The sequence below is a fragment of the Anomaloglossus baeobatrachus genome, chromosome 2 (assembly GCF_048569485.1).
Source record: "Anomaloglossus baeobatrachus isolate aAnoBae1 chromosome 2, aAnoBae1.hap1, whole genome shotgun sequence".
Taxonomy (NCBI): domain Eukaryota; kingdom Metazoa; phylum Chordata; class Amphibia; order Anura; family Aromobatidae; genus Anomaloglossus; species Anomaloglossus baeobatrachus.
Window position 1 is genome coordinate 125,334,534 of NC_134354.1, and position 25,491 is coordinate 125,360,024.

Here is a 25,491-nt window from a genome sequence, read left to right on the forward strand (position 1 = left end):
TAGCAGGGACATGCGCTCTCGGTGTGGTGCAGAGCGCTATGGTGGAGTCATTAATCTTCCTGCTCTGTAAGTTTTGTTTAGGCTGATTCAGGGAACAAAATTTGTGTAAAACTTAAGGTAAGCTCAGCGCACTTTATCAGACGGGCAGCCATAATGTCGACCTTGCTGTAGGTTAAAGGACGCAGGCCCAAGAAGAAGTCTGTTAATCATGTAGGGAATTCATAGCATCCCTGACAGTGTACAGTGAGCAAGATGGATGACCTGCCAATTTACTCCTGCGCTTGGCTGAATCTGGGCAAATTTACAGTACTGTTTCTCAGCTGCCTGCAATACAGAAATAACATTTGCTAGATTATATATTCCGTGTATAGTGACCTTAGGGTGTAGAGAGGAGATATCGCTGGATTTGTAACAAAAGGGTTGGGTAAAAAAAGCCATGAAATTAAATATTTTCATATGTACATACATATTTGTGTGTGTGTGTATATGTATGTATGTATGTGTATATGTGTATATGTATATATATATATATATATATATATATATATATATATATATATATAATGTGTGTATGTGTGTGTGTGTGTGTGTGTAATACATAAAAAGATATATATATATATACACACACGCACATTAAATATGTATTATATATATATATATTTGTGTGTATGTATATATATATTTATATATACATACATACATACATAACCATATATATTATGTTTATATGTGTGGTTATATATTTATAATGAATAAAAAAATTACATAAAAAATTGACACGAATTACTAAAACTAGAGGGTTTTTTTAATTTAATTTGTACTGCCTGCTTGTTGCAAGGATTACTGTCCACACATGCAGTCCATCAGAAGAGTCGGGTTTCCTAGACAAGACGTGCAACACTTTCACACTTTTTGCTACAGAGATTGCGACGGCTGCTCAAACGCTGTCTGAACTGCTGGATCCGGCCAGCTTAAGTTTCCCTGTGCTCCCCCTATGCTGGAGAGGCAAAACTGACTTTGCTTGCAGCAATGGATGCACATAGTTTGAGATGGAAGCTTAACTACGTCGCGGTGCTGAATGGTCAATCATCAGGACCACCTTTTCCCGGCAAGTAGGAAGCTAGGAGGGATGGGAGTGGCTCCTGAAAATTAACCACGACAAAACGACTTTAAAAAGAAGTGACATTTTATTTTTATGACTGAATGAAGAGGTTTACACTTACAGCCAGTGAAATAAGTGTTGAACACGTCACCAATATTGACATGGCTTTCTCACCAGATGTCTGTAACAACCCATTCAGTCCACACAGGCAAAGAAATCAAACCATACGTATAACTTAAGTTATGTGTAATAATGAGAAATGACACGGGGAAAAAGTAATGAACATGCGTACTGAAATTTAAAGGGAACCTGTCACCAGATTTGGGGCCTATAAGCTGCGGCCACCACAGTGGCCTCTTATATACAGCATTCTAACATGCTGTATGTAAGAGTCCAGGCCGCTGTGTAGAATGTAAAAATCACTTTATAATACTTAACTAAACGGTCGCTGCCGTGGAGTTGGGTCATATGGGCGTCTGCGTTCTCCGGTGCCTGCGCCTCGTCTTTCAGCCATCTTTGTCGTTCTTCTGAAGTCGGGGTGCTTGACACGTCCTACGTTAGCCATACTCACCGGCATTGAGGTCCTGCGAAGGCACACTTTGATCTGCCCTCGCCAGGTCATAAATCAATACAAATCTATGGGAGCCTCATTCTGGCCTTGTTCTGGTTCTCACTTGCACTAAGAGCTTGTGAAATAACGGACTTCCAGCCAATTAGAAGTGACGTGTGCCACTGGAACGGAACAGAGCGGCACCGAAAGACGATGACGCAGCCACTGCCAGAGTGTAAGTATAAGACTTACATATACATGTACATTTACAGCTACATTCCAGTGCTGAAAAAAACAAAACGCTGGTGTGCTGCTTGAAATAAACTTAAAATAAAACAGACTGAATTGGTAAAAATTCACATGCCCACATTGTATATATGGTGATTCTCATAGTGTGTTATCTTCAACCTTGCAGGCAGTATAGTTGCTTGATTAGCAAACTATATCTGTTGTCTGGGTCTCCCAGTGTAGCTGCAAGTGCCTCATAATAAACCTCCAGCGCTGACGTATATGAAGCAAACCTCAAATAACAAAGGCCCCTTGAGAGACAAATGCCTAATTTCTATCATTACCAAATATCTGTACCTTATATGTATGGTTCCCTGAGGTCATACCTTGCATGTTGGAAGTTTGGCGATCGTTCTGAATGCGTATATCTCACATTTATCTCAATTTTTTGTACTCTTGCCCTTAAAATCTATATAGATCCATACTTGCACGGCTGAAGAGTTAGGCGGGCTTTGCACGTTGCGACATCGCAAGCCGATGCTGCGATGTCGCACGCGATAGTCCCGTCGCAGGTACAATATCTTGTGAAAGCTGGCGTAGCGAAAATTATCGCTACGCCGGCTTCACATGCACTCAACTACCCTGCGACTGTCGCTCTGGCCGGCGACCCACCTCCTTATTAAGGGGGCGGGTCGTGCGGCGTCACTGCGGCGTCACACGGCAGGCGGCCAATCGGAGCGGAGGGGCGGAGATGAGTGGGATGTAAACATCCCGCCCACCTCCTTCCTTCCGCATATTCTACGGAAGCCGCGGTGACGCCGGTAGGAGATGTTCCTCGCTCCTGCGACTTCACACACAGCAATGTGTGCTGCCGCAGGAGCGAGGAACAACATCGGACCGTCGCGTCAGCGTAATTATGGATTACGCCGACGCTATACCGATGATACGATTACGACGCTTTTGCGCTCGTTAATCGTATCATCGAGCCTTTACACACTACGATGTCGTATGCGATGCCGGAAGTACATCATTTTCAATTTTACCCCACCGACATCGCACCTGCGATGTCGTAGTGTGCAAAGCCCGCCTTAGTGGTTATACCCATTCCAATTAATACCTTTTCTAAGAAAAACAAATCCTAGTAAATAGATTCTAAATTTGGCACAGATTCTAACCATCATCTACTCTACGACAGAGGACAGTGTTTTTTCTTCTCATTAGAGGAGTTATCTGCATCTCCAGGTCCTGAACTTCTCCAGCTTTATCTTTTCACAATCAACAAAGGGTACAGTCATATGGCCCTTTGTTCTTATATGGACACCCTATTACCAGCCATAATATGGCTATATGCATAAGCAAATAATGTGAGCGGCAGCTGCTACTTTCATGAGATGTATTGGTGACTGTTTCTGCTGGTGTATTTATCTACGCATGGCACCTATATGATAGTAGTGCATGCACTCATTAATCTGAATATTGGCTGTACGATATACAATATTGTTAGACATTGGCCAGAATATAAAGAGATATTATATAATACTTATTAGTACATTATACTAATAGTTTAACCAGGGGTAAACCTATATAGTATGTGTATTTGCAACATTCAATTACACTTAGACAAACATATGAAGAATCTGGTAAATTTTCTTCTTTATGACTAGAATTTAAAGTCTTAATTAAAATATACCCTTTCAGTTGTATGATATTGATGACCTTAGGATAATTCCTCAGTGTCAGGTCGGTGGAGGTCTGGTTCCCGGAACCCCCGCCAATCATTTGTTGCTAGCGCTTGTACAGTGGCGTGTAAAAGTTTGGGCAGCCCTGGTGCCAAAAATTTGCTTTACTGTTATTGTGAACAGTTAAGCAAGTTGAAGATGAAATGGTCGCTATAAAGCATAAAGTTAAATATGACACATTTCCTTTGTATTTTAGGCAAAAAAAACCACAAACATTTTCATATTTTACATTTTAAAATGAGCAAAAAAGGAAAATGTGCCAATGCAAAAGTTTGGGCACGGGCACCCTGCATGGTTAGTACCTAGTAGCGCCATTCTATGACAAGTATCAGTGCTTATAAATGCTTTATGTAGCCAGCCAAGAGTCATTCAATTCTTGTTTGAGGGATTTTCATCCATTCTTCCTTGGAAAAGTCTTCCAGTTCTGATTCCTGGGTCGTCTTGCATGTCTTTTAAGGTCTAGCAACAGATTTTCAGTGATGTAAAGATCAGGGAACTGTGAGGGCCATTGTGTTGTGGATTTCGACATGATTTTAGGCCCATTATCTATTTGTAGAAGCCATATTCAACTTCTGATTTTTTACACATGGTGTTATAGTTGCATCTAGAATTTGTTGAACTGTCATTTAATCCATTCTTCCCTCTACCCACAAAATGTTCACTGTACCATTGGTTGCAACACAACCCCAAAGCATGATTGATCCACCCCCATGCTTAATGGTTGGCAAGATGTTCTTTTCCTGAAATTCTATGGCCTTTTTTTCTCCACACAGCTTGGATCATTGTGGCCAAAGAGTTCTATTTTAACCTCATCAGTTCACAGGACTTGTTTCCAAAATGCATCAGGCTTATTTAGATGTTCTTTTGCTTACTGATGATGCAGCAATTTATGGTGCGAATGCAAGAGAGGTTTTCTTATGATGACTCTTCCATGAAGGCTATATTTGTTCAGGTGTCTCTAAACTGTAGAACAATGTACCACAACTCTCTGCTAAATCTTCTTGAATGTTTTTTGCAGGCCAGTGAGGGTTCTTATTTGCCTCTCTAACAATCCTAAGAACCGTTATCACAGAAATTTTGCTTGGTCTTCTAGACCTTATCTTGACCTCCAGTTTTCCTGTTACCTGTCATTTCTTAATTTCAAAGTTACCTGAGCACACAAATCTCCAAGAGTGTCCAACTTTTGCATCTGCCCTTTTTTTTTTTTGTAAAAAATATTTTTTCCTAAAATACAAAAGAAATATGTCATCTTTAACTACGTGCCTTTTACAGATCATTTAATCTTTAACATGCTTACCTGTTATAAATATCCGTAATTTTAACCAGGGGTGCCCAAACCTTTACATGCCACTGTAGCTCTGTTCACAATCAGCATTTTTGAACCCAAGTAAAGAAGCATCGATCGACTTGTATATAGTCAGTCAGCACTCATTAAAGGGGTTGTCCAGTCACAACATATTGATTGCTTTTCCTATCCATAGAGTAGGTCATTAATATTAGATCTATGGGTGTGCCATGCATTGGACCTCCTTCGATCAACTATTATGCGCTATGGACAGTGGCCTTTTGAATAGGGGCTGATCTGCAGAACTTGGCAGCTACTGCTACATATTGCATGGCGTTACCGGACTTAGTGCATTTGTGTTCACTGTTTACATCCACTATCGGAACTAGTAACAGCCAAAGCAAGTAGAGCCATACTAACCCTGTAGTTCTGCCTCTCCGCCGCTGCTCTTGCTGACCATTTATAGGCTGCAATAGTGATGTCATGATTAGCAACCCTCAGGACCGTTCACCGACTCGTGCCATCTCAAACGTTATCACTGCTGAGGTCAGTACATATGCTCTGTATTTGGGACATGACCGTTGCAGCTTGTAACAATCACAGGGGTAATGGTGAAGAGGCAGCACCTGAGGAGGGAGCACAAATAGTAACGTTCTTGTTATTTTCAACATCTGTACTCCTTTACTACAAAACAAGAAGTTGTAGCGTATTCTATGGGTTCAATGGCTGATGTGAAAACTGTAAGAGATCAAGATTTTATTTATATAGATAACAATATAAAAAGGTAAAAGTAAATTAATAATCTATATGTGTGTGTGTGTATTGATGTATGTGTGTATATATATATATATATATATATATATATATATATATATATATATATATATACATACATATATATGTATATGTGGAAAAATTAGAAAGATGCTGAGTAACGAAAGATGCTGGCATCCAGTTTGGGCCTCCTGTACTTTTTTTTTTTTTTTTTAAGGGAATGTGTTGTAAAAAAATTTAGATCAGGTCTTCATTATATTCTTATTAATAATAAATTGTGTCATCACAAGAAAAAAAATAAAACCTTGGAATTATTGAAAATTTCTCATGGGTCACAATTTGCTGATAATTCCTGTTCTCTGGCTAAGTTGTCATCTTTGTTGTATGTACAGGAGGGTTATTTCATGATTATTAACAGTTATATTATATCTACATTTATATTGTACTGCTGGGGCCTAGATATGATGGGAGCACAACACACCGTATACACAGTGTACATGGTAAAGACTCTTCATCCCTTTTTTGGAGACTGTAATAATCTAATTAAATACAGCCTATGTTCCCTTTAAGATATTTTATTACATTTTCAGTTATTTGTTGTACAAGAAAATGACATGCAATTTATTGATTTAAAGGGACCAATCATGTTCATATATATAACCTAAAGCCAGTGCCAGTATAGAACTCTCAGGCTGATTCTTTACATACCTTTAGTGGTCAGCTCAGATGTATAGGTTTTGAAACCCAAGAAAGTAAAGTTTATAAAATCGACAGTTTCTTGAGTGACAGCAGCTGAGGATCAGATAATATCTGGGTGAGGGAATTCATAGTTATCCCCTCCCCCTGTTAGAATTAGTATAAGTATTATACAAATGATTCACTCTTTCCCTTGCAGAACCTGAGTGAGGTCATACCCATGTGACCAGAAGGGGCGGGGCCTCAGCCAACAGAAAAATGTTGCTTCATGGTATCAGCTTTGTTGGCTGAGGCCCCACCCCTTTTGGTCACATGAAATGACCTCACACATGTCCTGCAAGGGGAAAAGTGAATCGTTTGTATAATACTCATGTTAATTCTAACAGAGGGAGGGGATAACTATGCACCCCCCCCCCCCAGATGTTCTCTGATCCTCAGCTGCTGTCACTCAACAAGCAGCTGCCGGTTTTATAAACTTTACTTTTTTGGATTTCAAAACCTAAACATCCGAGCTGACCACTACAGGTATGTAAAGAAAATATATGAAAATTCTGATGATTGGTTCCCTTTAATACATAAATTGCATGTAATTTTCTTGTATATCAAATAACTGAAAATGTAATAAAATATCTTAAAGGGAATGTAGGCTGTATTTCATTAGATTATTACAGTCTCCTGGTGATTGGTTCCCTTTACAGGGAATGTGTCATCAGAAAACAAGCTTTTCTTTTATCATGTTTTTATTTTATATGTATTTTTTAGCAATATTTTTCACATCTCGATCTAGTTAAAAAAAAAAAATCTACATTTTTTTTCGCTGACCACTATGCCTAATATTACACTTCTGCTTCCTATTTTTTTTTACTAGGACCTTAGCATTTATTGACTGTCGTGCGCCCATTTCACACATCCGGCATTTCGCCGGATCCGGCACGCTCCAGTAAAGTGTTAATACTGTACAATGGCATCGCGGCAAGCTCCAGTCACATGCTCCAGTGACATGACAGCATGTGACCGGAGATTGCCGCAATGACGTTGTACTGTATTACACTGTGCTGGAGTGTGAAACGGGCCTTATAGGTGTTGTCCTCTACTTTTACATTGATGGCCTTAGGATAGGTCATGAATGTCTGATCAGCCAGGGTCCGACACCCGGCAGCCCCGCCGATCAACTGCTCTTGGTCCCGGCAGCAGAAGCAAGACAGCCAGAAATGCTCAGTTCCGGAGTTGTTCTGTCTTCTGATAGTGGCCGCAGCCGGGTACTGCACATCCGCCTCCTATTTAGATGCTTCCACCGGCTGATTGGCGGGTGGTGCGGAGTGTGGGACTCCGGCTGATCAGACATTGATGACCTATCCTAAGGATAAGCTATCAATGTAAAAGTAGTGAACCACATGCTCTGATCTGGCAAAGGTCTTTGTGAAGGAAGGGTGAACTGTAACACCACCTATTGGGGAACACGAATATCAACTGCATATAGAGGTGCTACCTTTCCTTGTCGTTTTGTCTGTGATGATAATAAGACTGCTGCAAAGTCATCTGTATGGAACAGTAGTATAAGAGTTGTATTGGGCCTAGTTGTTAGTGCGGAAATTTCATGATTTCTGATTCAGATTTTGTTACATACATCTGATATGGAAAATTTAAAAAAACATTATTAACATTTTAAAATAAAAAATATATATATATAAGAAATATATATATAAAAAAATATATTATATATATATATATATATATATATATATTTATTATATGCATTTAGCATAAAAACCTGATTAAAACAATAGGTCATTTTCTGATGATAAAATATCAAAAGCATTGGGAAAGATTTAATACCGCTAAGCATTAGAAATCTTTTAATAACTGTGCTTTTTTTTTTACATCTGCTTTTTAAAGTAAATTATTTGCAATTATATTGTTCTAGAAAACACTCCAAAAAGCTCGACCAGCTGCAGTCCTGCTCCAGAGTCTCCAATGAGCTCCAGTGAATCGGTGAAGAGCCTGACAGAACTGGTCCAACAGCCGTGCCCCCCAATTGACACCTGCAAAGAAGGCGAGGCGCAGGAATCAAGTGATGCCACAGGTGGTGACTCCCAACCAGCAACGCCACTTCCATTCCCCGGCCATTCAGCGCTAAGCATCCAAGAGCTGGTGGCCATGTCACCAGAGCTGGACACCTATGGCATCACCAAGAGGGTGAAGGAGGTGTTAACGGACAATAATTTAGGTATACAACGCTGTTCAAAGAACAGTGTAGGGAACGAGACGTAGTTTATTTCCTCCCTTTTAAATTGTAGGATCACAATATTGATCTATTTGCCGTGTCTTCTTCTGTTTAGGTCAGCGACTGTTCGGAGAGACCATTCTTGGCTTAACGCAAGGCTCAGTCTCTGATTTGCTGGCTAGACCAAAACCCTGGCATAAACTAAGTTTAAAAGGAAGAGAGCCATTTGTACGAATGCAACTGTGGCTCAATGATCCAAACAATGTAGATAAGCTCATGGACATGAAACGGATGGAAAAGAAAGGTATGCAATCAATACAGTGTCATTAGTTCTAGTATCTAGATACCTGCACTGAAGGCAGTATCCCAACCGCCAGAGGAGGCTGTCTCGTTAAAGGGCTTGTCAAGGATTAAAGGGATTCTGTCACCAGGTTTTTGCTTCCCCATCTGGGAGCAGAATAATGTAGAGACTGAAGCCCTGATTCCAGCGATGTGTCACTTACTGGGCTGTTTGCTGTCATTTCGATAAAATCACTTGTTTTCTCTGCTGCAGATCTAGCAGTTATTTAGAGCTTATGAATATGCTGGACTACCTGGCAGCATGCCAAGTAGTCCTGGAATAATAATAATAATAATTAATAATAATTTTATTCATTTATATAGCGCTATTAATTCCACAGCGCTTTACATACATTGGCATGATAATCTACTGCTGATTAAGCCGTGATTTTATCAAAAGTACACTAAGCAGCCCAGTAAGTGACACATCGCTGGGAATCGGGATCTATGCCTCTACATTATGCTGCTCTCAGATTAGGGGGCAAAAACCTGGTGACCTTTTCCCTTTAAAAAAAAATACTATTAAAAAAAAAAGAATATATATATAAAAAAAAAATACTCCCATCTTCTTTTTTCCAGCACTTAATTCTCCGTAGGTCTGTATTACTTTGGCAGAAGCAGCCATGTATCACTGCATCAATCAGCCTCAGCAATGATGTACAGTATAAAACTGTCATGGGCAGTGATTGACTGCAGTGGTCAGCACTTGAGCAAAGTAAACGGAGACTGGCAGGGAAATTAAGAGGTATTGTTTATTAAAAGGGTTGCCCAGGAAAAATAATATTAAGTGTGGATCATAGCACAGACAGTAGCCAATGCGTACAGGAGTTAAAACGCAAAATGCTCTGCTTTGCTGAAAAACGATCCCAGTCCTGTACTATAATAGAGCTTTAAAAGAGACCATGCTGTCTGCCCGCGGCTGCCACTATAAGAAGATTACACCATACTGCTATACATTGAACTCAATTATACCACAGCATGCAGTAAACTGCCGCCGGTGGTGGCCGCAGGCAGTCAGCATACGACGCTATATTAGAAGAATGGAGCACCGTCTACATTAAAAATATATTAAAATGGCAATAGACAACAAATTTTGGACACATGATGCTAAAAGATGGGAGTTTCAATTCCGGTAAGAAAGAGATTTATACAGTGCAAACCGTGAACGGGACATGGGACCCCCAAGAGCATCATGGGCCCTGCCGGCAGCTCATCCATGGGGGTGCTATGAGCCGGGCCCCCACTGATCTGATAGTGATTGCCTCTTAGGAGGGTGGCGCTTGTTCAGGATCCTCTAGAATGGAGGGTGGTTACAGATGACGTATCTTGCCCTGGAGGACCTATATTGTCCTACATCATATGGGCAATTATTGATTAGAATAAGAAGTATGCAATGCCTAATTTCTCCAGTGGTGGCGCTGTAGGAGAATTGAACAGCTACTGGAAGGTTTCCTCACGGATTATAGGTGATTGTTGGGGATTACATAAGTGAGACCTTTTTTTTAAATGGCTCTTCAACATGTATAGATTGCCCAAAATGGAGAACCCCTTTAAAGGGAATCTGTCACTAGGTTTTTGCTACCCCACATGAAAGCAGAATAATATAGAGGCAGAGATCCTGATTCCTGTGTTGTATCACTTATTGGGCTGCTCGCTGTCATTTTGATAAAATCACTCTTTTTCTTTTCTGCAAATCTAGCAGTTATTAGAATGTGACGTTGTATAACACAGCCACACTAATGATTGCCAGCTTTCTACACATATACAGTGTACACAGAAAGCTGCCATTCAGTGGTGGGGCGGGGTTATACACAGCTCATGAATATTCTGGACTACCTCTTATGATCATTTCCTTCTTATTAATCAGTAATTTTATCAAAACTACACTAAGCAGCCCAGTAAGTGACACATCGCTGGAATCAGGATCTCTGCCCCTACATTATTCTGTTCTCAGATTAGGTTGTAAAAAAACTAGTGACAGAGTCTCTTTAAGAACACCACACTTGAAAATATGCTTATAGTAATAGGAAATAAAAAGACTTAGGAGATAGGCTTGTCAGATTTGTTTATGTAGAAGCCCTCCATCCTGCTGGTCACAGTGGTGTACTGAGTACAAACACACCACATGACTTCCAGTTTTAATCCATAGTTTTTTGTGAGCTGCTGGGCGTCCGGGGGAAGATGGGATCTCTGAATCTGTCCGAGCATTAGACAATTAGTAAATATACTACAATCTCTGCTGTGTACATCAAATCGGGGGATTAGGGCGGCTGTAGAGCTCCAAGGAGTAGCCGCTGAGTGCAGACATGTTTCCAACCCGAGGTTGCTTGTGATCTATGCTGTGTCCACAATGTCACTGACAACTATTTTAGGAGTTATTGAATTTGATAGTGAACCAGCTTACAAAGCGCAGACAATTCATGAGAATAGATATCCTGAGATAAGACTGTATATAGCACATGGATAGAGTGCGTCTGTATATAGCACATGGATAGAGTGCGTCTGTATATAGCACATGGATACAGTGCGTCTGTATATAGCACATGGATACAGTGCGTCTGTATATAGCACATGGATACAGTGCGTCTGTATATAGCACATGGATACAGTGCGTCTGTATATAGCACATGGATACAGTGCGTCTGTATATAGCGCATGGATACAGTGCGTCTGTATATAGCGCATGGATACAGTGCATCTTATATAGCACATAGATACAGTGCGTCTTATATAGTGCATGGATACAGTGCATCTGTATATAGCACATGGATACAGTGCATCTTATATAGCACATAGATACAGTGCGTCTGTATATAGCGCATGGATACAGTGCGTCTGTATATAGCGCATGGATACAGTGCATCTGTATATAGCACATGGATACAGTGCGTCTGTATATAGCACATGGATACAGTGCATCTTATATAGCACATAGATACAGTGCGTCTGTATATAGCGCATGGATACAGTGCATCTTATATAGCACATAGATACAGTGCGTCTGTATATAGCGCATGGATACAGTGCGTCTGTATATAGCACATGGATACAGTGCGTCTGTATATAGCACATGGATACAGTGCGTCTGTATATAGCACATGGATACAGTGCATCTGTATATAGCACATGGATACAGTGCATCTGTATATAGCACATGGATACAGCGCGTCTGTATATAGCACATGGATACAGTGCGTCTGTATATAGCACATGGATACAGTGCATCTGTATATAGCACATGGATACAGTGCGTCTGTATATAGCGCATGGATACAGTGCGTCTGTATATAGCACATGGATACAGTGCGTCTGTATATAGCACATGGATACAGTGCATCTTATATAGCACATAGATACAGTGCGTCTGTATATAGCGCATGGATACAGTGCGTCTGTATATAGCGCATGGATACAGTGCATCTGTATATAGCACATGGATACAGTGCGTCTGTATATAGCACATGTATACAGTGCGTCTGTATATAGCGCATGGATACAGTGCGTCTGTATATAGCGCATGGATACAGTGCGTCTGTATATAGCGCATGGATACAGTGCGTCTTATATAGCACATGGATACAGTGCGTCTGTATATAGCACATGGATACAGTGCGTCTGTATATAGCACATGGATACAGTGCGTCTGTATATAGCGCATGGATAAAGTGCGTCTTATATAGCACATACAGTGCGTCTGTATATAGCGCATGGATACAGTGCGTCTGTATATAGCACATGGATACAGTGCGTCTGTATATAGCGCATGGATACAGTGCGTCTTATATAGCACATACAGTGCGTCTGTATATAGCACATGGATACAGTGCGTCTGTATATAGCACATGGATACAGTGCATCTGTATATAGCACATGGATACAGTGCGTCTGTATATAGCACATGGATACAGTGCGTCTGTATATAGCACATGGATACAGTGCATCTGTATATAGCACATGGATACAGTGCATCTGTATATAGCACATGGATACAGTGCGTCTGTATATAGCACATGGATACAGTGCGTCTGTATATAGCGCATGGATACAGTGCGTCTGTATATAGCACATGGATACAGTGCATCTGTATATAGCGCATGGATACAGTGCGTCTGTATATAGCACATGGATACAGTGCGTCTATATAGCGCATGGATACAGTGCGTCTGTATATAGCACATGGATACAGTGCGTCTATATAGCGCATGGATACAGTGCATCTGTATATAGCACATGGATACAGTGCGTCTGTATATAGCGCATGGATACAGTGCGTCTGTATATAGCACATGGATACAGTGCATCTGTATATAGCACATGGATACAGTGCGTCTGTATATAGCACATGGATACAGTGCGTCTATATAGCGCATGGATACAGTGCATCTGTATATAGCACATGGATACAGTGCGTCTGTATATAGCACATGGATACAGTGCGTCTGTATATAGCACATGGATACAGTGCGTCTGTATATAGCACATGGATACAGTGCGTCTGTATATAGCGCATGGATACAGTGCGTCTTATATAGCACATACAGTGCGTCTGTATATAGCGCATGGATACAGTGCGTCTGTATATAGCACATGGATACAGTGCGTCTGTATATAGCGCATGGATACAGTGCGTCTTATATAGCACATACAGTGCGTCTGTATATAGCACATGGATACAGTGCGTCTGTATATAGCACATGGATACAGTGCATCTGTATATAGCACATGGATACAGTGCGTCTGTATATAGCGCATGGATACAGTGCATCTGTATATAGCACATGGATACAGTGCATCTGTATATAGCACATGGATACAGTGCGTCTGTATATAGCACATGGATACAGTGCGTCTGTATATAGCGCATGGATACAGTGCGTCTGTATATAGCACATGGATACAGTGCGTCTATATAGCGCATGGATACAGTGCGTCTGTATATAGCGCATGGATACAGTGCGTCTGTATATAGCACATGGATACAGCGCGTCTGTATATAGCACATGGATACAGCGCGTCTGTATATAGCACATGGATACAGCGCGTCTGTATATAGCACATGGATACAGCGCGTCTGTATATAGCACATGGATACAGCGCGTCTGTATATAGCACATGGATACAGCGCGTCTGTATATAGCACATGGATACAGTGCATCTGTATATAGCACATGGATACAGCGCGTCTGTATATAGCACATGGATACAGCGCGTCTGTATATAGCACATGGATACAGTGCGTCTGTATATAGCACATGGATACAGTGCGTCTGTATATAACACATGGATACAGTGCGTCTGTATATAGCACATGGATACAGCGCGTCTGTATATAGCACATGGATACAGTGCGTCTGTATATAGCACATGGATACAGTGCGTCTGTATATAGCACATGGATACAGCGCGTCTGTATATAGCACATGGATACAGTGCGTCTGTATATAGCACATGGATACAGCGCGTCTGTATATAGCACATGGATACAGTGCGTCTGTATATAGCACATGGATACAGCGCGTCTGTATATAGCACATGGATACAGCGCGTCTGTATATAGCACATGGATACAGCGCGTCTGTATATAGCACATGGATACAGTGCGTCTGTATATAGCACATGGATACAGCGCGTCTGTATATAGCACATGGATACAGTGCGTCTGTATATAGCACATGGATACAGCGCGTCTGTATATAGCACATGGATACAGTGCGTCTGTATATAGCACATGGATACAGTGCGTCTGTATATAGCACATGGATACAGTGCGTCTGTATATAGCGCATGGATACAGCGCGTCTGTATATAGCACATGGATACAGCGCGTCCGTGCCACAATCCATAGGAGTCATTGGGTTCTCACTTGGCCTCCGATATCAGCCACAATCACAGCTTCTCACTGCTGCCTGGGATCTTGTGTCTAGGAAACTTTGAATACATAAATATCTTCTGTCATTCATCCACATGTATCCATTACTGTTTAAAGGGGGTGTCCATATATTTAGATGATGGGCAGAAGTGTCGTCAGTCCGGAGCCAGTACACTGTGTAGTGGTCATTCTCAGTACTGCAGCTCAGACCACATTCCCTTCATCATGCAGAGGATTCAGCACTTCTGTGATTTTCATATTTCAAAATTAACTTAAATGTGAACAGAGCCTTACTAATTAACAGTGAAGAGAGTCTTTCAGGCTACCTAATGTAACATTTCTTACCCCCTATTGCAGGCACATATAAGTGGGCCTAGCCTGCTGATGACAGTACCCTCTTCTCACTCTTATTGAGGGGTTGCACTATTAGGGCTCATGCGCACGTTGCGTAATTGCATGCATTTATGCTGCGTATAGCACTGCAGCGTAAATGCATGCATTCTGCGTCCCCTGCACAATCTATGAAGATTGTGCATGATACGTGCGCACGATGCTTTTATGAACGCAGCGATTTGGATGCTAAAATTTTTACACAAATCCGTGCGTTCATAAAAGCAGCATGTCAATTATTCTGTGCGTTCTGGATGCAGCTCCTGCTCTGTCTATGGTGGGGGCAGCAGCCAGAGCGCATGAAATTGGCTTTTTTCTACAAAAAAAACTGCATCCATTACGCAGTGTTTCTGCAGCAATTTGAAGCGCACATGAGCTGTCAAATCACTGCCGAATAGTCAGCAGTTATGTGCGCATGAGCCCTTACTCTCACTAAGAGGCTAAAACCTGAATCCACCATTAGATTGGGTTTTTCTCATTTTTCATTAAAGTGGCAGCCCAGTTTTTTTGACTGTGTAGTCTGTATGACATCATGCTGGGTTGCTCTAATAATTTATTAAAACATTTTTTAAAGGAAATCAGTCACCATCTAAGAGCAACATAATGTAAGGGCAGAGACCCTGATTCCAGTGATGTTTCACTTACTGGGTTGTGGTTTTAATAAAATGACAGTTTTATCTGCTGCAGATCTACCAATTCTAAATTCTGAGCTCTGTATAACCCCGCCCACACCATTGGCAGCTGCCAATCAGTGGTGTGGGCGGGGTTATACAGAGCTCAGCATTCAGAACTGGTAGATCTCATGAGGAGCTCATAAATATTGAGGACTACATGGCAACAGGTTAATCTCCTGCTGATAAACTATGATCAAAACTACAGCAAGCAGCCCAATAAGTGGCACATTGCTAGAATCAGGATCTCTGTCTCTATATTATTCTTCTCTCAGATTATGTGGTGATAGATTCCCTTTAACTCTTCTCTATGTTATTGCAAGCTGGGCACCATTCACTTTGTAGAATAGGTAAATAGTCACCAAAATATTCAACTCGTGGAATAGCATTTTCCAGAATGCTCGGTACAGTGATACCAAAGCTGCACCCAAAGTTTGATGCTTGTCACTTTATCTTTTACTACTACTAAACAGGTCATCATGGGACATCATGTATGACACACAAGGTCTGCAGTAAGTAGTGCGCATATATATATATATATATATATATATATATATATATATATATATATATATATACATATACATATACATATATATATATATATATATATATATATATATATATATATATATATATATATATATAGTGAGATATAAGAAATCCCGGTGCACCACTTGCTCCACGTGTTGCTGTATTTACCGCAAATTTAGTCCCAAAAAGACATGGATGAGATCCGGGTGCAGGCTCGGTACACAGACCACAAATAATCCAAAGGAGAAAGAGAGTCGCACTCCACGAAGATCTCACTGTTTTTCCATCTTTATTTTATGAAGACATACAGGTAAAGGCGGCGGGGAGGGTGAGACAAGGCATACAACGTCCGGCGTCGTATGGCTTGTCTCACCCTCCCCACCGCCTTTACCTGTATGTCTTCATAAAATAAAGATGGAAAAACAGTGAGATCTTCGTGGAGTGCGACTATCTTTCTCCTTTGGATTATATATATATATATATATATACACTTAAGAACTTTTTTTTTTTCATATGCAGGGCAAAACAGAGCTTTTTTGTTTTTTTTATTAAGTATCTTCCCACATCCTATGATGCTGTGATATACGCTGCTCAAAAAATTAAAGGGAACACTTAACTAACTGAAAATAACTCCAAGTTAATTAAACTTTTGTGAAATGAAACTGTCCACTTAGGAAACACTGATTGACAATCAATGTCACATGATGTTGTATAATTGGAATAGACATCAGATGGAAATTATTGGCAATTATCAAGACACACTCAGTAAAGGAGTGTTCCTGCTGGTGGGGACCACAGATCACATTCTCAGTACCAATGCTTTCCGGCTGATGATTTGGTCACTTTTGAATGTTGGTTGTGCTTTCACACTCGTGGTAGCATGAGATGGACTCTACAACCCACACAAGTGGCACGGGTAGTGCAGCGCATCCATCAATGCGAGCTGTGGCAAGAAGGTTTGCTGTGTCTGTCAGTCAGCATAGTGTCCAGAGGATGGAGGCGCTACCAGGAGACAGGCCAGTACACCAGGAGACGTGGAGGGGGCCGTATGAGGACAACAACCCAGGAGCAGGACCGCTACCTCGGCCTTTGTGCAAGGAGGAACAGGAGAAGCACTGCCAGAGCCCTGCAAAATGACCTCCAGCAGGCCACAAATGTGCATGTGTCTGCACAAACTGTTAGAAACCAAATCCATGAGGATGGCATGAGGGCTCGACATCCACAGATGGGGGTTGTGCTCACTGCCCAACACCGTGCAGGATGCTCCTTACAACACCTGAGAATGCTCCTTATTAAGTTGCAGATGGTCTCCTGAGGGATCTCGATCTTCTCCCAGACCTGGACTAAAGCATCCGCCAACTCCTGGACAGTCTGTGGTGCAACGTGATGTTGGTGGGAGCGAGACATGATGTCCCAGATGTGCTCAATCAAATTCAGGTCTGGGGAACAGGCGGGCTAGTCCATAGCTTCAATGGCTTCATCTTGCAGGAACTGGTAACATACTACAGCCACATTTGGTCTGGCATTGTCCTGCATTAGGAGGAACCCAGGGCCAACCGCACCAGCATATGGTCTCACAAGGGGTCTGAGGATCTCATCTCGGTACCTAATGGCAGTCAGGCTACCTCTGGCGAGCCCATGAAGGGCTGTGCGGCCCTCCAAAGAAATTTGACAATCCTGGTGTTACAAATGCCACATAACACCAGGATTGTCAAATTCACCACTAGCGCCCTGTGCTCTTCACAGATGAAAGCAGGTTCATACTGAGCACGTGTGACAGACGTGACAGAGTCTGGAGATGCCGTGGAAAGCGATCTGCTGCCTGCAACATCCTTCAGCATGACCGGTTTGGCAGTGGATCAGAAATGGTGTGGGGTGGCATTTCTTTGGAGGGCCGCACAGCCCTTCATGGGCTCGCGGCCCTCCAAAGACTGTCCAGGAGTTGGCGGATGCTTTAGTCCAGGTCTGGGAGGAGATCGAAAATCCCTCAGGAGACCATCTGCAACCTAATAAGGAGCATTCTCAGGTGCTGTAAGGAGGTCATACAGGCAAGTGGAGGCCACACACAATACTGAGCCTCATTTTGACTTGTTTCCTCTTTCATTTTGTGTGTGTCTTCAAATCCAGGCCTCCATTGGTTAAAACATTTGATTTCCATTGATGATTTGTGTGTGATTTTGTTGTCAGCACATTCAATTTTGTACAGAACAAAGTATTCAATGAGAATATTCCATTCATTTAGATCTAGGATGTGTTATTTGAGTGTTCCCTTTAATTTTTTGAGCATTGTATATACCCCAGGGGTACACATACTATCTATGTGGAGGACTCCCTTTTCATAGTAGCAGCACGGTGTATGATCCTAGCTCCGGGGCACTTTGCTTTACTTATTCGTGTAGAAGGTACATGATATAGGAACATTCAGAATACTTTTAGTCTTCCTTACACTTATTGTTCTGTGAACGCTATGCATAACAGCCGATGCTAAATATAATGGTGTCCTCAGATTCTAAATTTGAAGGATTAAGACTTCCTAAAAAAGCATGCCACTAAATAATACAAAATTAGTCATGGTTTAAATAAAACATTTGTGATTCATTTCTCATACATGCACAGTATCCTTTTGTAAGGTTCAAGTTTATTCTCTTTACTTCCTAATTACTTTGCTTAAAGTGCCATCTAGTGGTGCAGAGAGTCATTACATACATCAGATGATCTTGCTCTACTTTTTTGGAAATGACTGCTAACATAAACTCTTTAGCCATTTCATTCCAGATTAGTAATTCCCATATACATTAACTATGTGTTACTGTGAATTTATTGAATATAGTGTCCTGTCATATGGACATTATTATTATTATTTTTATTATTATAGCGCCATTTATTCCATGGCGCTTTACAAGTGAAAGAGGGTATACGTACAACAATCATTAACAGTACAAGACAGACTGGTATAGGAGGAGAGAGGACCGTGCCCGTGAGGGCTCACAGTCTACAGGGAATGGGTGATGGTACAATAGGTGAGGACAGAGCTGGTTGTGCAGTGGTCTACTGGACTGAGGGCTATTGTAGGTTGTAGGCTTGTTGGAAGAGGTGGGTCTTCAGGTTCCTCTTGAAGCTTTCCACGGTAGTGGAGAGTCTGATGTGCTGAGGTAGAGCGTTCCAGAGTATGGGGGAGGCACGGGAGAAATCTTGTACGCGATTGTGGGAAGAGGAGATAAGAGAGGAGCAGAGAAGAAGATCTTGTGAGGATCTGAGGTTGCGTGCAGGTAGGTACCGGGAGACTAGGTCACAGATGTAAGGAGGAGACAGGTTGTGCATGGCTTTGTATGTCATGGTTAATGTTTTGAACTGGAGTCGTTGGGCGATGGGAAGCCAGTGAAGGGATTGGCAGAGTGGTGAGGCTGGCGAGTAGCGAGGGGAGAGGTGGATTAAGCGGGCCGCAGAGTTTAGGATAGATTGGAGGGGTGCAAGAGTGTTGGAAAAAAAACAGATGTTATATTAGGTGAATGAGAATATCCCACAATTCACAGATCACAGCCAATGATCAATGCACAGTGCAATGAGAACATTCATCAGTTAGTTTCTGTTAATCACCTTTAAGGAAACCTACCAGTAGATTTTCACAAATAGAAGTAGTTTTTTGGCAGTACAGGCACTTGGTCCCTAATAAAAATGACACCTTTTTAGTAGAGTTATAATGACCCAATCATGAGAAAATGTAAATTGTCAAATGCAAATTACCCTGGAAGGGAAATCAATACACTGTGACTGCTTCTTAGTGTGGTCACACGCCCCAAGTGCACTTTCAGCCTAATTCGCGTATGGCTTCTAATATAGCTTTTGTATTGTCTTGCAACCATTGAAAACTTTTTGAAGTTCTTGATTACGATCTTTTATATTCATTATAAACTAACTTGGCTGCTCTTCTGATTTTTTTTTTTTTTTTTTGATAGCCAGTAGGAGTGGAAAGGGTTGATTGCCGCACTGCTGTGCAATAAAGGTGAATGCTGTATATTCAATATGTGACTTTATTCTACGTGTTTAGGAGTAATCTCCTTCATCAGGACCATCACATATGTCACTCTGAAACGCGTAGAATAAAGTCACATCTTGAAGATCCAGCATTCATCTTTATTGCACAGCAGCGCGGCAATCAACCCTTTCCACTCCTACTGGCTATGATGAAGTATCCTTGATACTGGGGCCGCAGCAGCTGTTTTTCCAAGATTTTTCCCAGTGATTGTGTCTGACACAATTCGCCCAGGTTGCTAAAACCTAAATTGTAGGTTCACTGTTTCTCACAGATAAGACCCTATTTTGCACTTTGTTTCCTCCTATACAGCTGATATCTTTTTTTATTTGCTTAGAACACTGAACTGTATCTTTACTTTATTTCTCCTAGTAAAGAAAATAGCAACTAAGTATTACCATTTTTTTTGTCAGTGAACAGTTTCTCTTTAAGGGAACCAATCACCGGGATTTTCGTATATAACCTAAAGCCAGTGCTGTACTGGCACTATCAGGCTGATTCTATACATACCTGTAGTGGTCAGCTCGGATGTTTTAGTTTTGAAACCCAAGAAAGTAAAGTTTATAAAATCATCAGCTTCTTGAGTGACAGCAGCTGAGGATCAGATAATATCTGGGGGGAGGGTATCCATAGTTTTCACCTTCCCTTGTTAGAATTAGCATAAGTATTATACAATTGATTTACTTGGCTTGCAGGACCTGTGCTGAGGTCATACTGTAGGAGGATGGTGAATAGCGCCTTCTCCTACGAAGATTGTGTAAATATGGATTGTATGTATACCAGTAAAGATAAGATGTAGCAGACCCAAACGGGTGTGTTGTTTGACTCTACTCAGCGGTCACCGCTGGTATGGATTAAACAGTGAGGAAAATGTATTTGTTTATATGTTGTAAATACTGTGTATAACATGCACTGGTCCCTCGTGCTGTGTTCGGCAGGAGATGTAGTACAGGGCCAGGTATAGAGGTAGGGTAAGGATGGGTGTAGTAGTAGTGATAAGATAGGAATAAGTGAACTAGGGAACAAGCAGCAGGAGGAGGAGGATGGGAGGAGTAGTTTAGTTAGCCATAAGAGTTAGAATAGGGAACACAGAAAGTACAGTAGAGGGTTGCCAAGGAGACAGAGGTAGGTGGGAGGAGTCAGGAGAGGGTTACAGCATGTGTGCAGAAAGAATCTAGAGAGTTAAGCGGCAGGAACTGTGCTAGGCAGGACTCCATGTTAGGGTCTGCCTGAGCTGGAGGGAATCCCTCCATATGTGTCAAGACCTCACCCAGTGGCTGGGCGGCAGATGGACCTTGGACCAGTGGGACACTGGGACTCAGAGACACCAGTGGGACCTCGTACTGGCCATGAGAGGCTGCGCGTCCAGGACATGGGTAAGAGTGAGGCACGGCAGCCACAGAGGAATGGATACCGGGGGAAGATAAAGTATACAGGACTTAGCTGCTGGAGGAAGGTGCCCAGGGCAAGTTAGCAGAATTTTTCCCCAAGGATGAAGGACACAGCACGGTTCTAGGGACCAGAAGTACGGATACTGAACGTGCCCGAATAACAAAAGTTCCCGTTACTTTTATTAAGACTGTCGTGTGGTCAGTGCCGCCTCCACCCCATCTAAGATGAGGATTCCAGCACAGACAGATGGGCACAATCTCGGTGGTAACGACTCACACCAGCTCATTCACCTATACAGAAGTCAGGGGAAGCAAGGCCGACCATCACACTGCTCCCCCTTCAATACCCATGTGACCAGAAGGGGCGGGGCCTCAGCCAACAGAAAAATGTTACTTCCTAATATCTGTTTTGTTGGCTGAGGACCTGCCCCTTCTGGTCACATGGGTATGACCTCACACAGGTCCTGCAAACCAAAGTAAATCAATTGTATAATACTTAGGCTAATTCTAACAGGGGGAGGGGATAACTATGAATACCCCCCAGATATTATCTGCTCCTCAGCTGCTGTCACTCAAGAAGCTGATGATTTTTTAACCTTTACTTTCTTGGATTTCAAAAACTATACATCTACAGGTATGTATAGAATCAGCCTGATAGTGCTAGTACAGCACTGGCTTTAGGGTATATACAAAAATCCTGGTGATTGGTTCCCTTTAACAAACTAAAGTATGCATCAGGAAACCTGGCCTCCTGGTTGCCAACTGCTAAGAGGTGCTCCTCATGGACAACTTGTTGTAATAAAACAATAAAGAAAAAAAAAAATCGTAATTGTTAAAAATATTTGGGTGATCACTGAGTTTATGATGTAGTTTAGCACTCCAGTCTTATATCTAGTGGTGTAGATGTATTTTTGGTTTGCTTGGTAGTACCAATGCCTCACTATCCAATTAATCTGGACTCCGATCATGTCGGGACACTCCATTAACAAGGGAAAGGCTAACGCCCAGTTATTAATTTATGTGTGGCATTCTTAAAAAAAAAAAGTACTGGCATTTAGTGGGAAATTAAAATATTTCGGAAAATAGACACGTCAATAGAGCCAACAGGTCCCTTTTGGGGTTCTGTTTTTCTTTCCTCAGCTAATAATATAAAGCCAAATTGTGAATTTTGTCCATATTCTGTAACATATTACATATTGGTAAGGCCAGAGCTGACCGGTTTTTATTATGTTTTAACCTATGAAGTGTTTTCTTATTTTCCAGCTTACATGAAGAGAAGGCACAGCTCTGTGAGTGACAGCCAGCCCTGTGAGCCACCGCCTACAGGCATAGATTATAGCCAGGGATCCAGCCCCCAGCCACAGCACCAGCTGAAGAAGCCACGGGTAGTATTGGCTCCTGAGGAGAAAGAAGCTTTGAAGCGGGCTTACCAGCAAAAGCCATATCCTTCCCCCAAAACCATTGAAGAGCTTGCAACACAACTGAACCTGAAAACCAGTACCGTTATTAACTGGTTTCATAATTACAGGTAAATGCCAGTGGTTTTATTTGTATTTCATATCTCAATTGTATCATATGATTGCAACACATGAAATATATTGCCATGATTTTAAAGGGAACCTGTTACCAGGTTTTTCCCTTATGAGCTGCGGCTACCACCATTGATCTCTTATATACAGCATTCTGGAATACTGTATATAAGAGCCCAGGCTGCTCTGTAGAATGTAAAAAACACCTTTATAATACTCCCCTACGGGTCAGTCCAATCTGATGGATGTCGCTGCTCTCCATTCGGCACCTCCTCCATCTTGTGCAGTCACCGTCCTCTTGCCCAGCCCCGTGTGGCATTCACTGAAAGGCCTTCATAGAGTTCCTGGGCATGCGCACTTCTCTCTGTCCGGCTGAAAACAGATCAAAGTACTGTAGTTGGCATGCTTGGGCGGTCTTTGACCTTTTTTTCGTGCCTGTGCATTGCAGTACTTTGCTGTGCCCTCAACAGGACAGATCAAAGTGCGCATGCGCCGGAGTGCAATGGAGACCTCTTTGTGAATGGCACATCATACACATGGGACTGGGAAGGACGACGGCGATCGCATGAGATGGAGGAGGCGCTTGACCGAGACAATCAACACCCATCAGACTGAACCACCCCTTTCATGAGTATAATAAAGGTGTTTTTTACGTTCTATAGAGCGGCTTGGGCTCTTATATACAGTATTCCAGAAAGCTGTATATAAGTGCTCACTGTTATTGGCTGCAGCTCATATGGGAAAAATCTGATGACAGGTTCCCTTTAAGATATTTCAATAGTTTTACAGAAAATGGGGTCATGGGCAGCAAGCAAAGTAAGAACCTCAATCCCAATTATCTAGTGTTAAGCTAATACTGCCATATGCCACACATATACTATCACCATTTAGTAGCCCCCATAAATGACAGGGTTCTTAGCCTTAGGAACAATGTATGAAAAAGACCGCCCCCCCCCTCCCCCCTCCTGGTTATTGCCCTGTCTGCTGCCCCTCAGAGTTAGCCCTCTGAATCAGCATGAAAATGGTTATATCCTACTGTTAATGGATTGTGTAACAGATGATAGTGCTACATGAATCAATATTACTACTTCCAGGAATTAGAAGATATATCCCAAATTGTTTGTGCGTTATATCATGTGCTGGGTATCTTTATCCATGAGACACAAGTGCTGTAATACTTTTTCTTATTAAGTAGGTAATTGAAGAGGTCGTTCAGCCATCTATATTGATGGCTTCTCCATAGGTTAGGGGTCTGACTCATGCCACCAAACTGGTTGGAAGCCTTAGGGTCACATGCTCCCAAATGCTACCATGAATAGATGGTTTTACTTGCCGAAGACTCCTGTACAGACAGTCATACACATGGACAGCAGAAACACCGTACATCTACCCCTACTTTATTATAGTTCAGAGCAGCAATAGGATACATGGATCCCCCATCATCCTGCCTGGTAGGGGCATGACTTCTAAGATTTTATAATCCTTAAAATCCTTACATGACGCCTTCTTCTACAGGTACTTTTATGCTGCCCAATATAAGAGCAAGACACGATTGAAGGAGAAGAGTTGAGCTCAATGATATATAGAGGTTTATTCAATTTGGAGGATGATTTCTGAGCAAAAATTGGGGTAGTTCTTTAAACGACTCCCAGGGGAGACAGTGAGGGTCCTGCTTACCCGCCTACAAAAGTTGCTTAACAACGCTCCTGATTCTAGGGTATACAGTGAAAACTGTCACTCAGTAAATGTAGGCGAAGTTAGCAAGACTCTCCCTCTCTCACTCTCCTTCTCTCGCTTCCTTTCTCTCTAACCTCATCTCTCTCCCTTCCTCTCTCTCTCTCCCTCTCTCTCCCTTCCTCCCTCTCTCCCCCTTCCTCCCTCCCTCCCTCCATCCCTCACACACCCTTCCTCCCTCTCTCTCTCTCTCCCTTCCCCTCCCTCTCTCTCTCCCTCACTCACTCCCTCTCTCACTCACTCTCTCCCCCTCCCTCCATCCCTCTCTCTCTCTCTCCCTCCATCCCTCTCTCACTCTCTCTCCCCCTCTCTCTCCCTTTCAATATCTGCTTTGTTTTTTACTCTGTAGTCCTCATCCAAATCTTTTACAGTGACCTGTAATCATTATTAGTCAGCTATGCAT

General features: G+C 42.0%; 1 protein-coding gene across 2 annotated transcripts in view; it reads left to right on the plus strand.

Moving 5' to 3' along the window:
* CUX1 (cut like homeobox 1) overlaps positions 1-25,491 on the plus strand; it is a 544,050-nt gene that overhangs the window by 414,230 nt on the left and 104,329 nt on the right. Inside the window, exons 21-23 of one of the 2 annotated variants that reach the window (XM_075335308.1) lie at positions 8,299-8,601; positions 8,714-8,902; positions 23,089-23,353. The exons of the other annotated variant lie outside the window; for it this stretch is intronic. Of the exons in view, the coding sequence (XP_075191423.1) occupies positions 8,299-8,601; positions 8,714-8,902; positions 23,089-23,353 (757 nt within the window). The remainder of the gene's footprint in view (positions 1-8,298; positions 8,602-8,713; positions 8,903-23,088; positions 23,354-25,491) is intronic. 2 annotated transcript variants of the gene reach the window in all.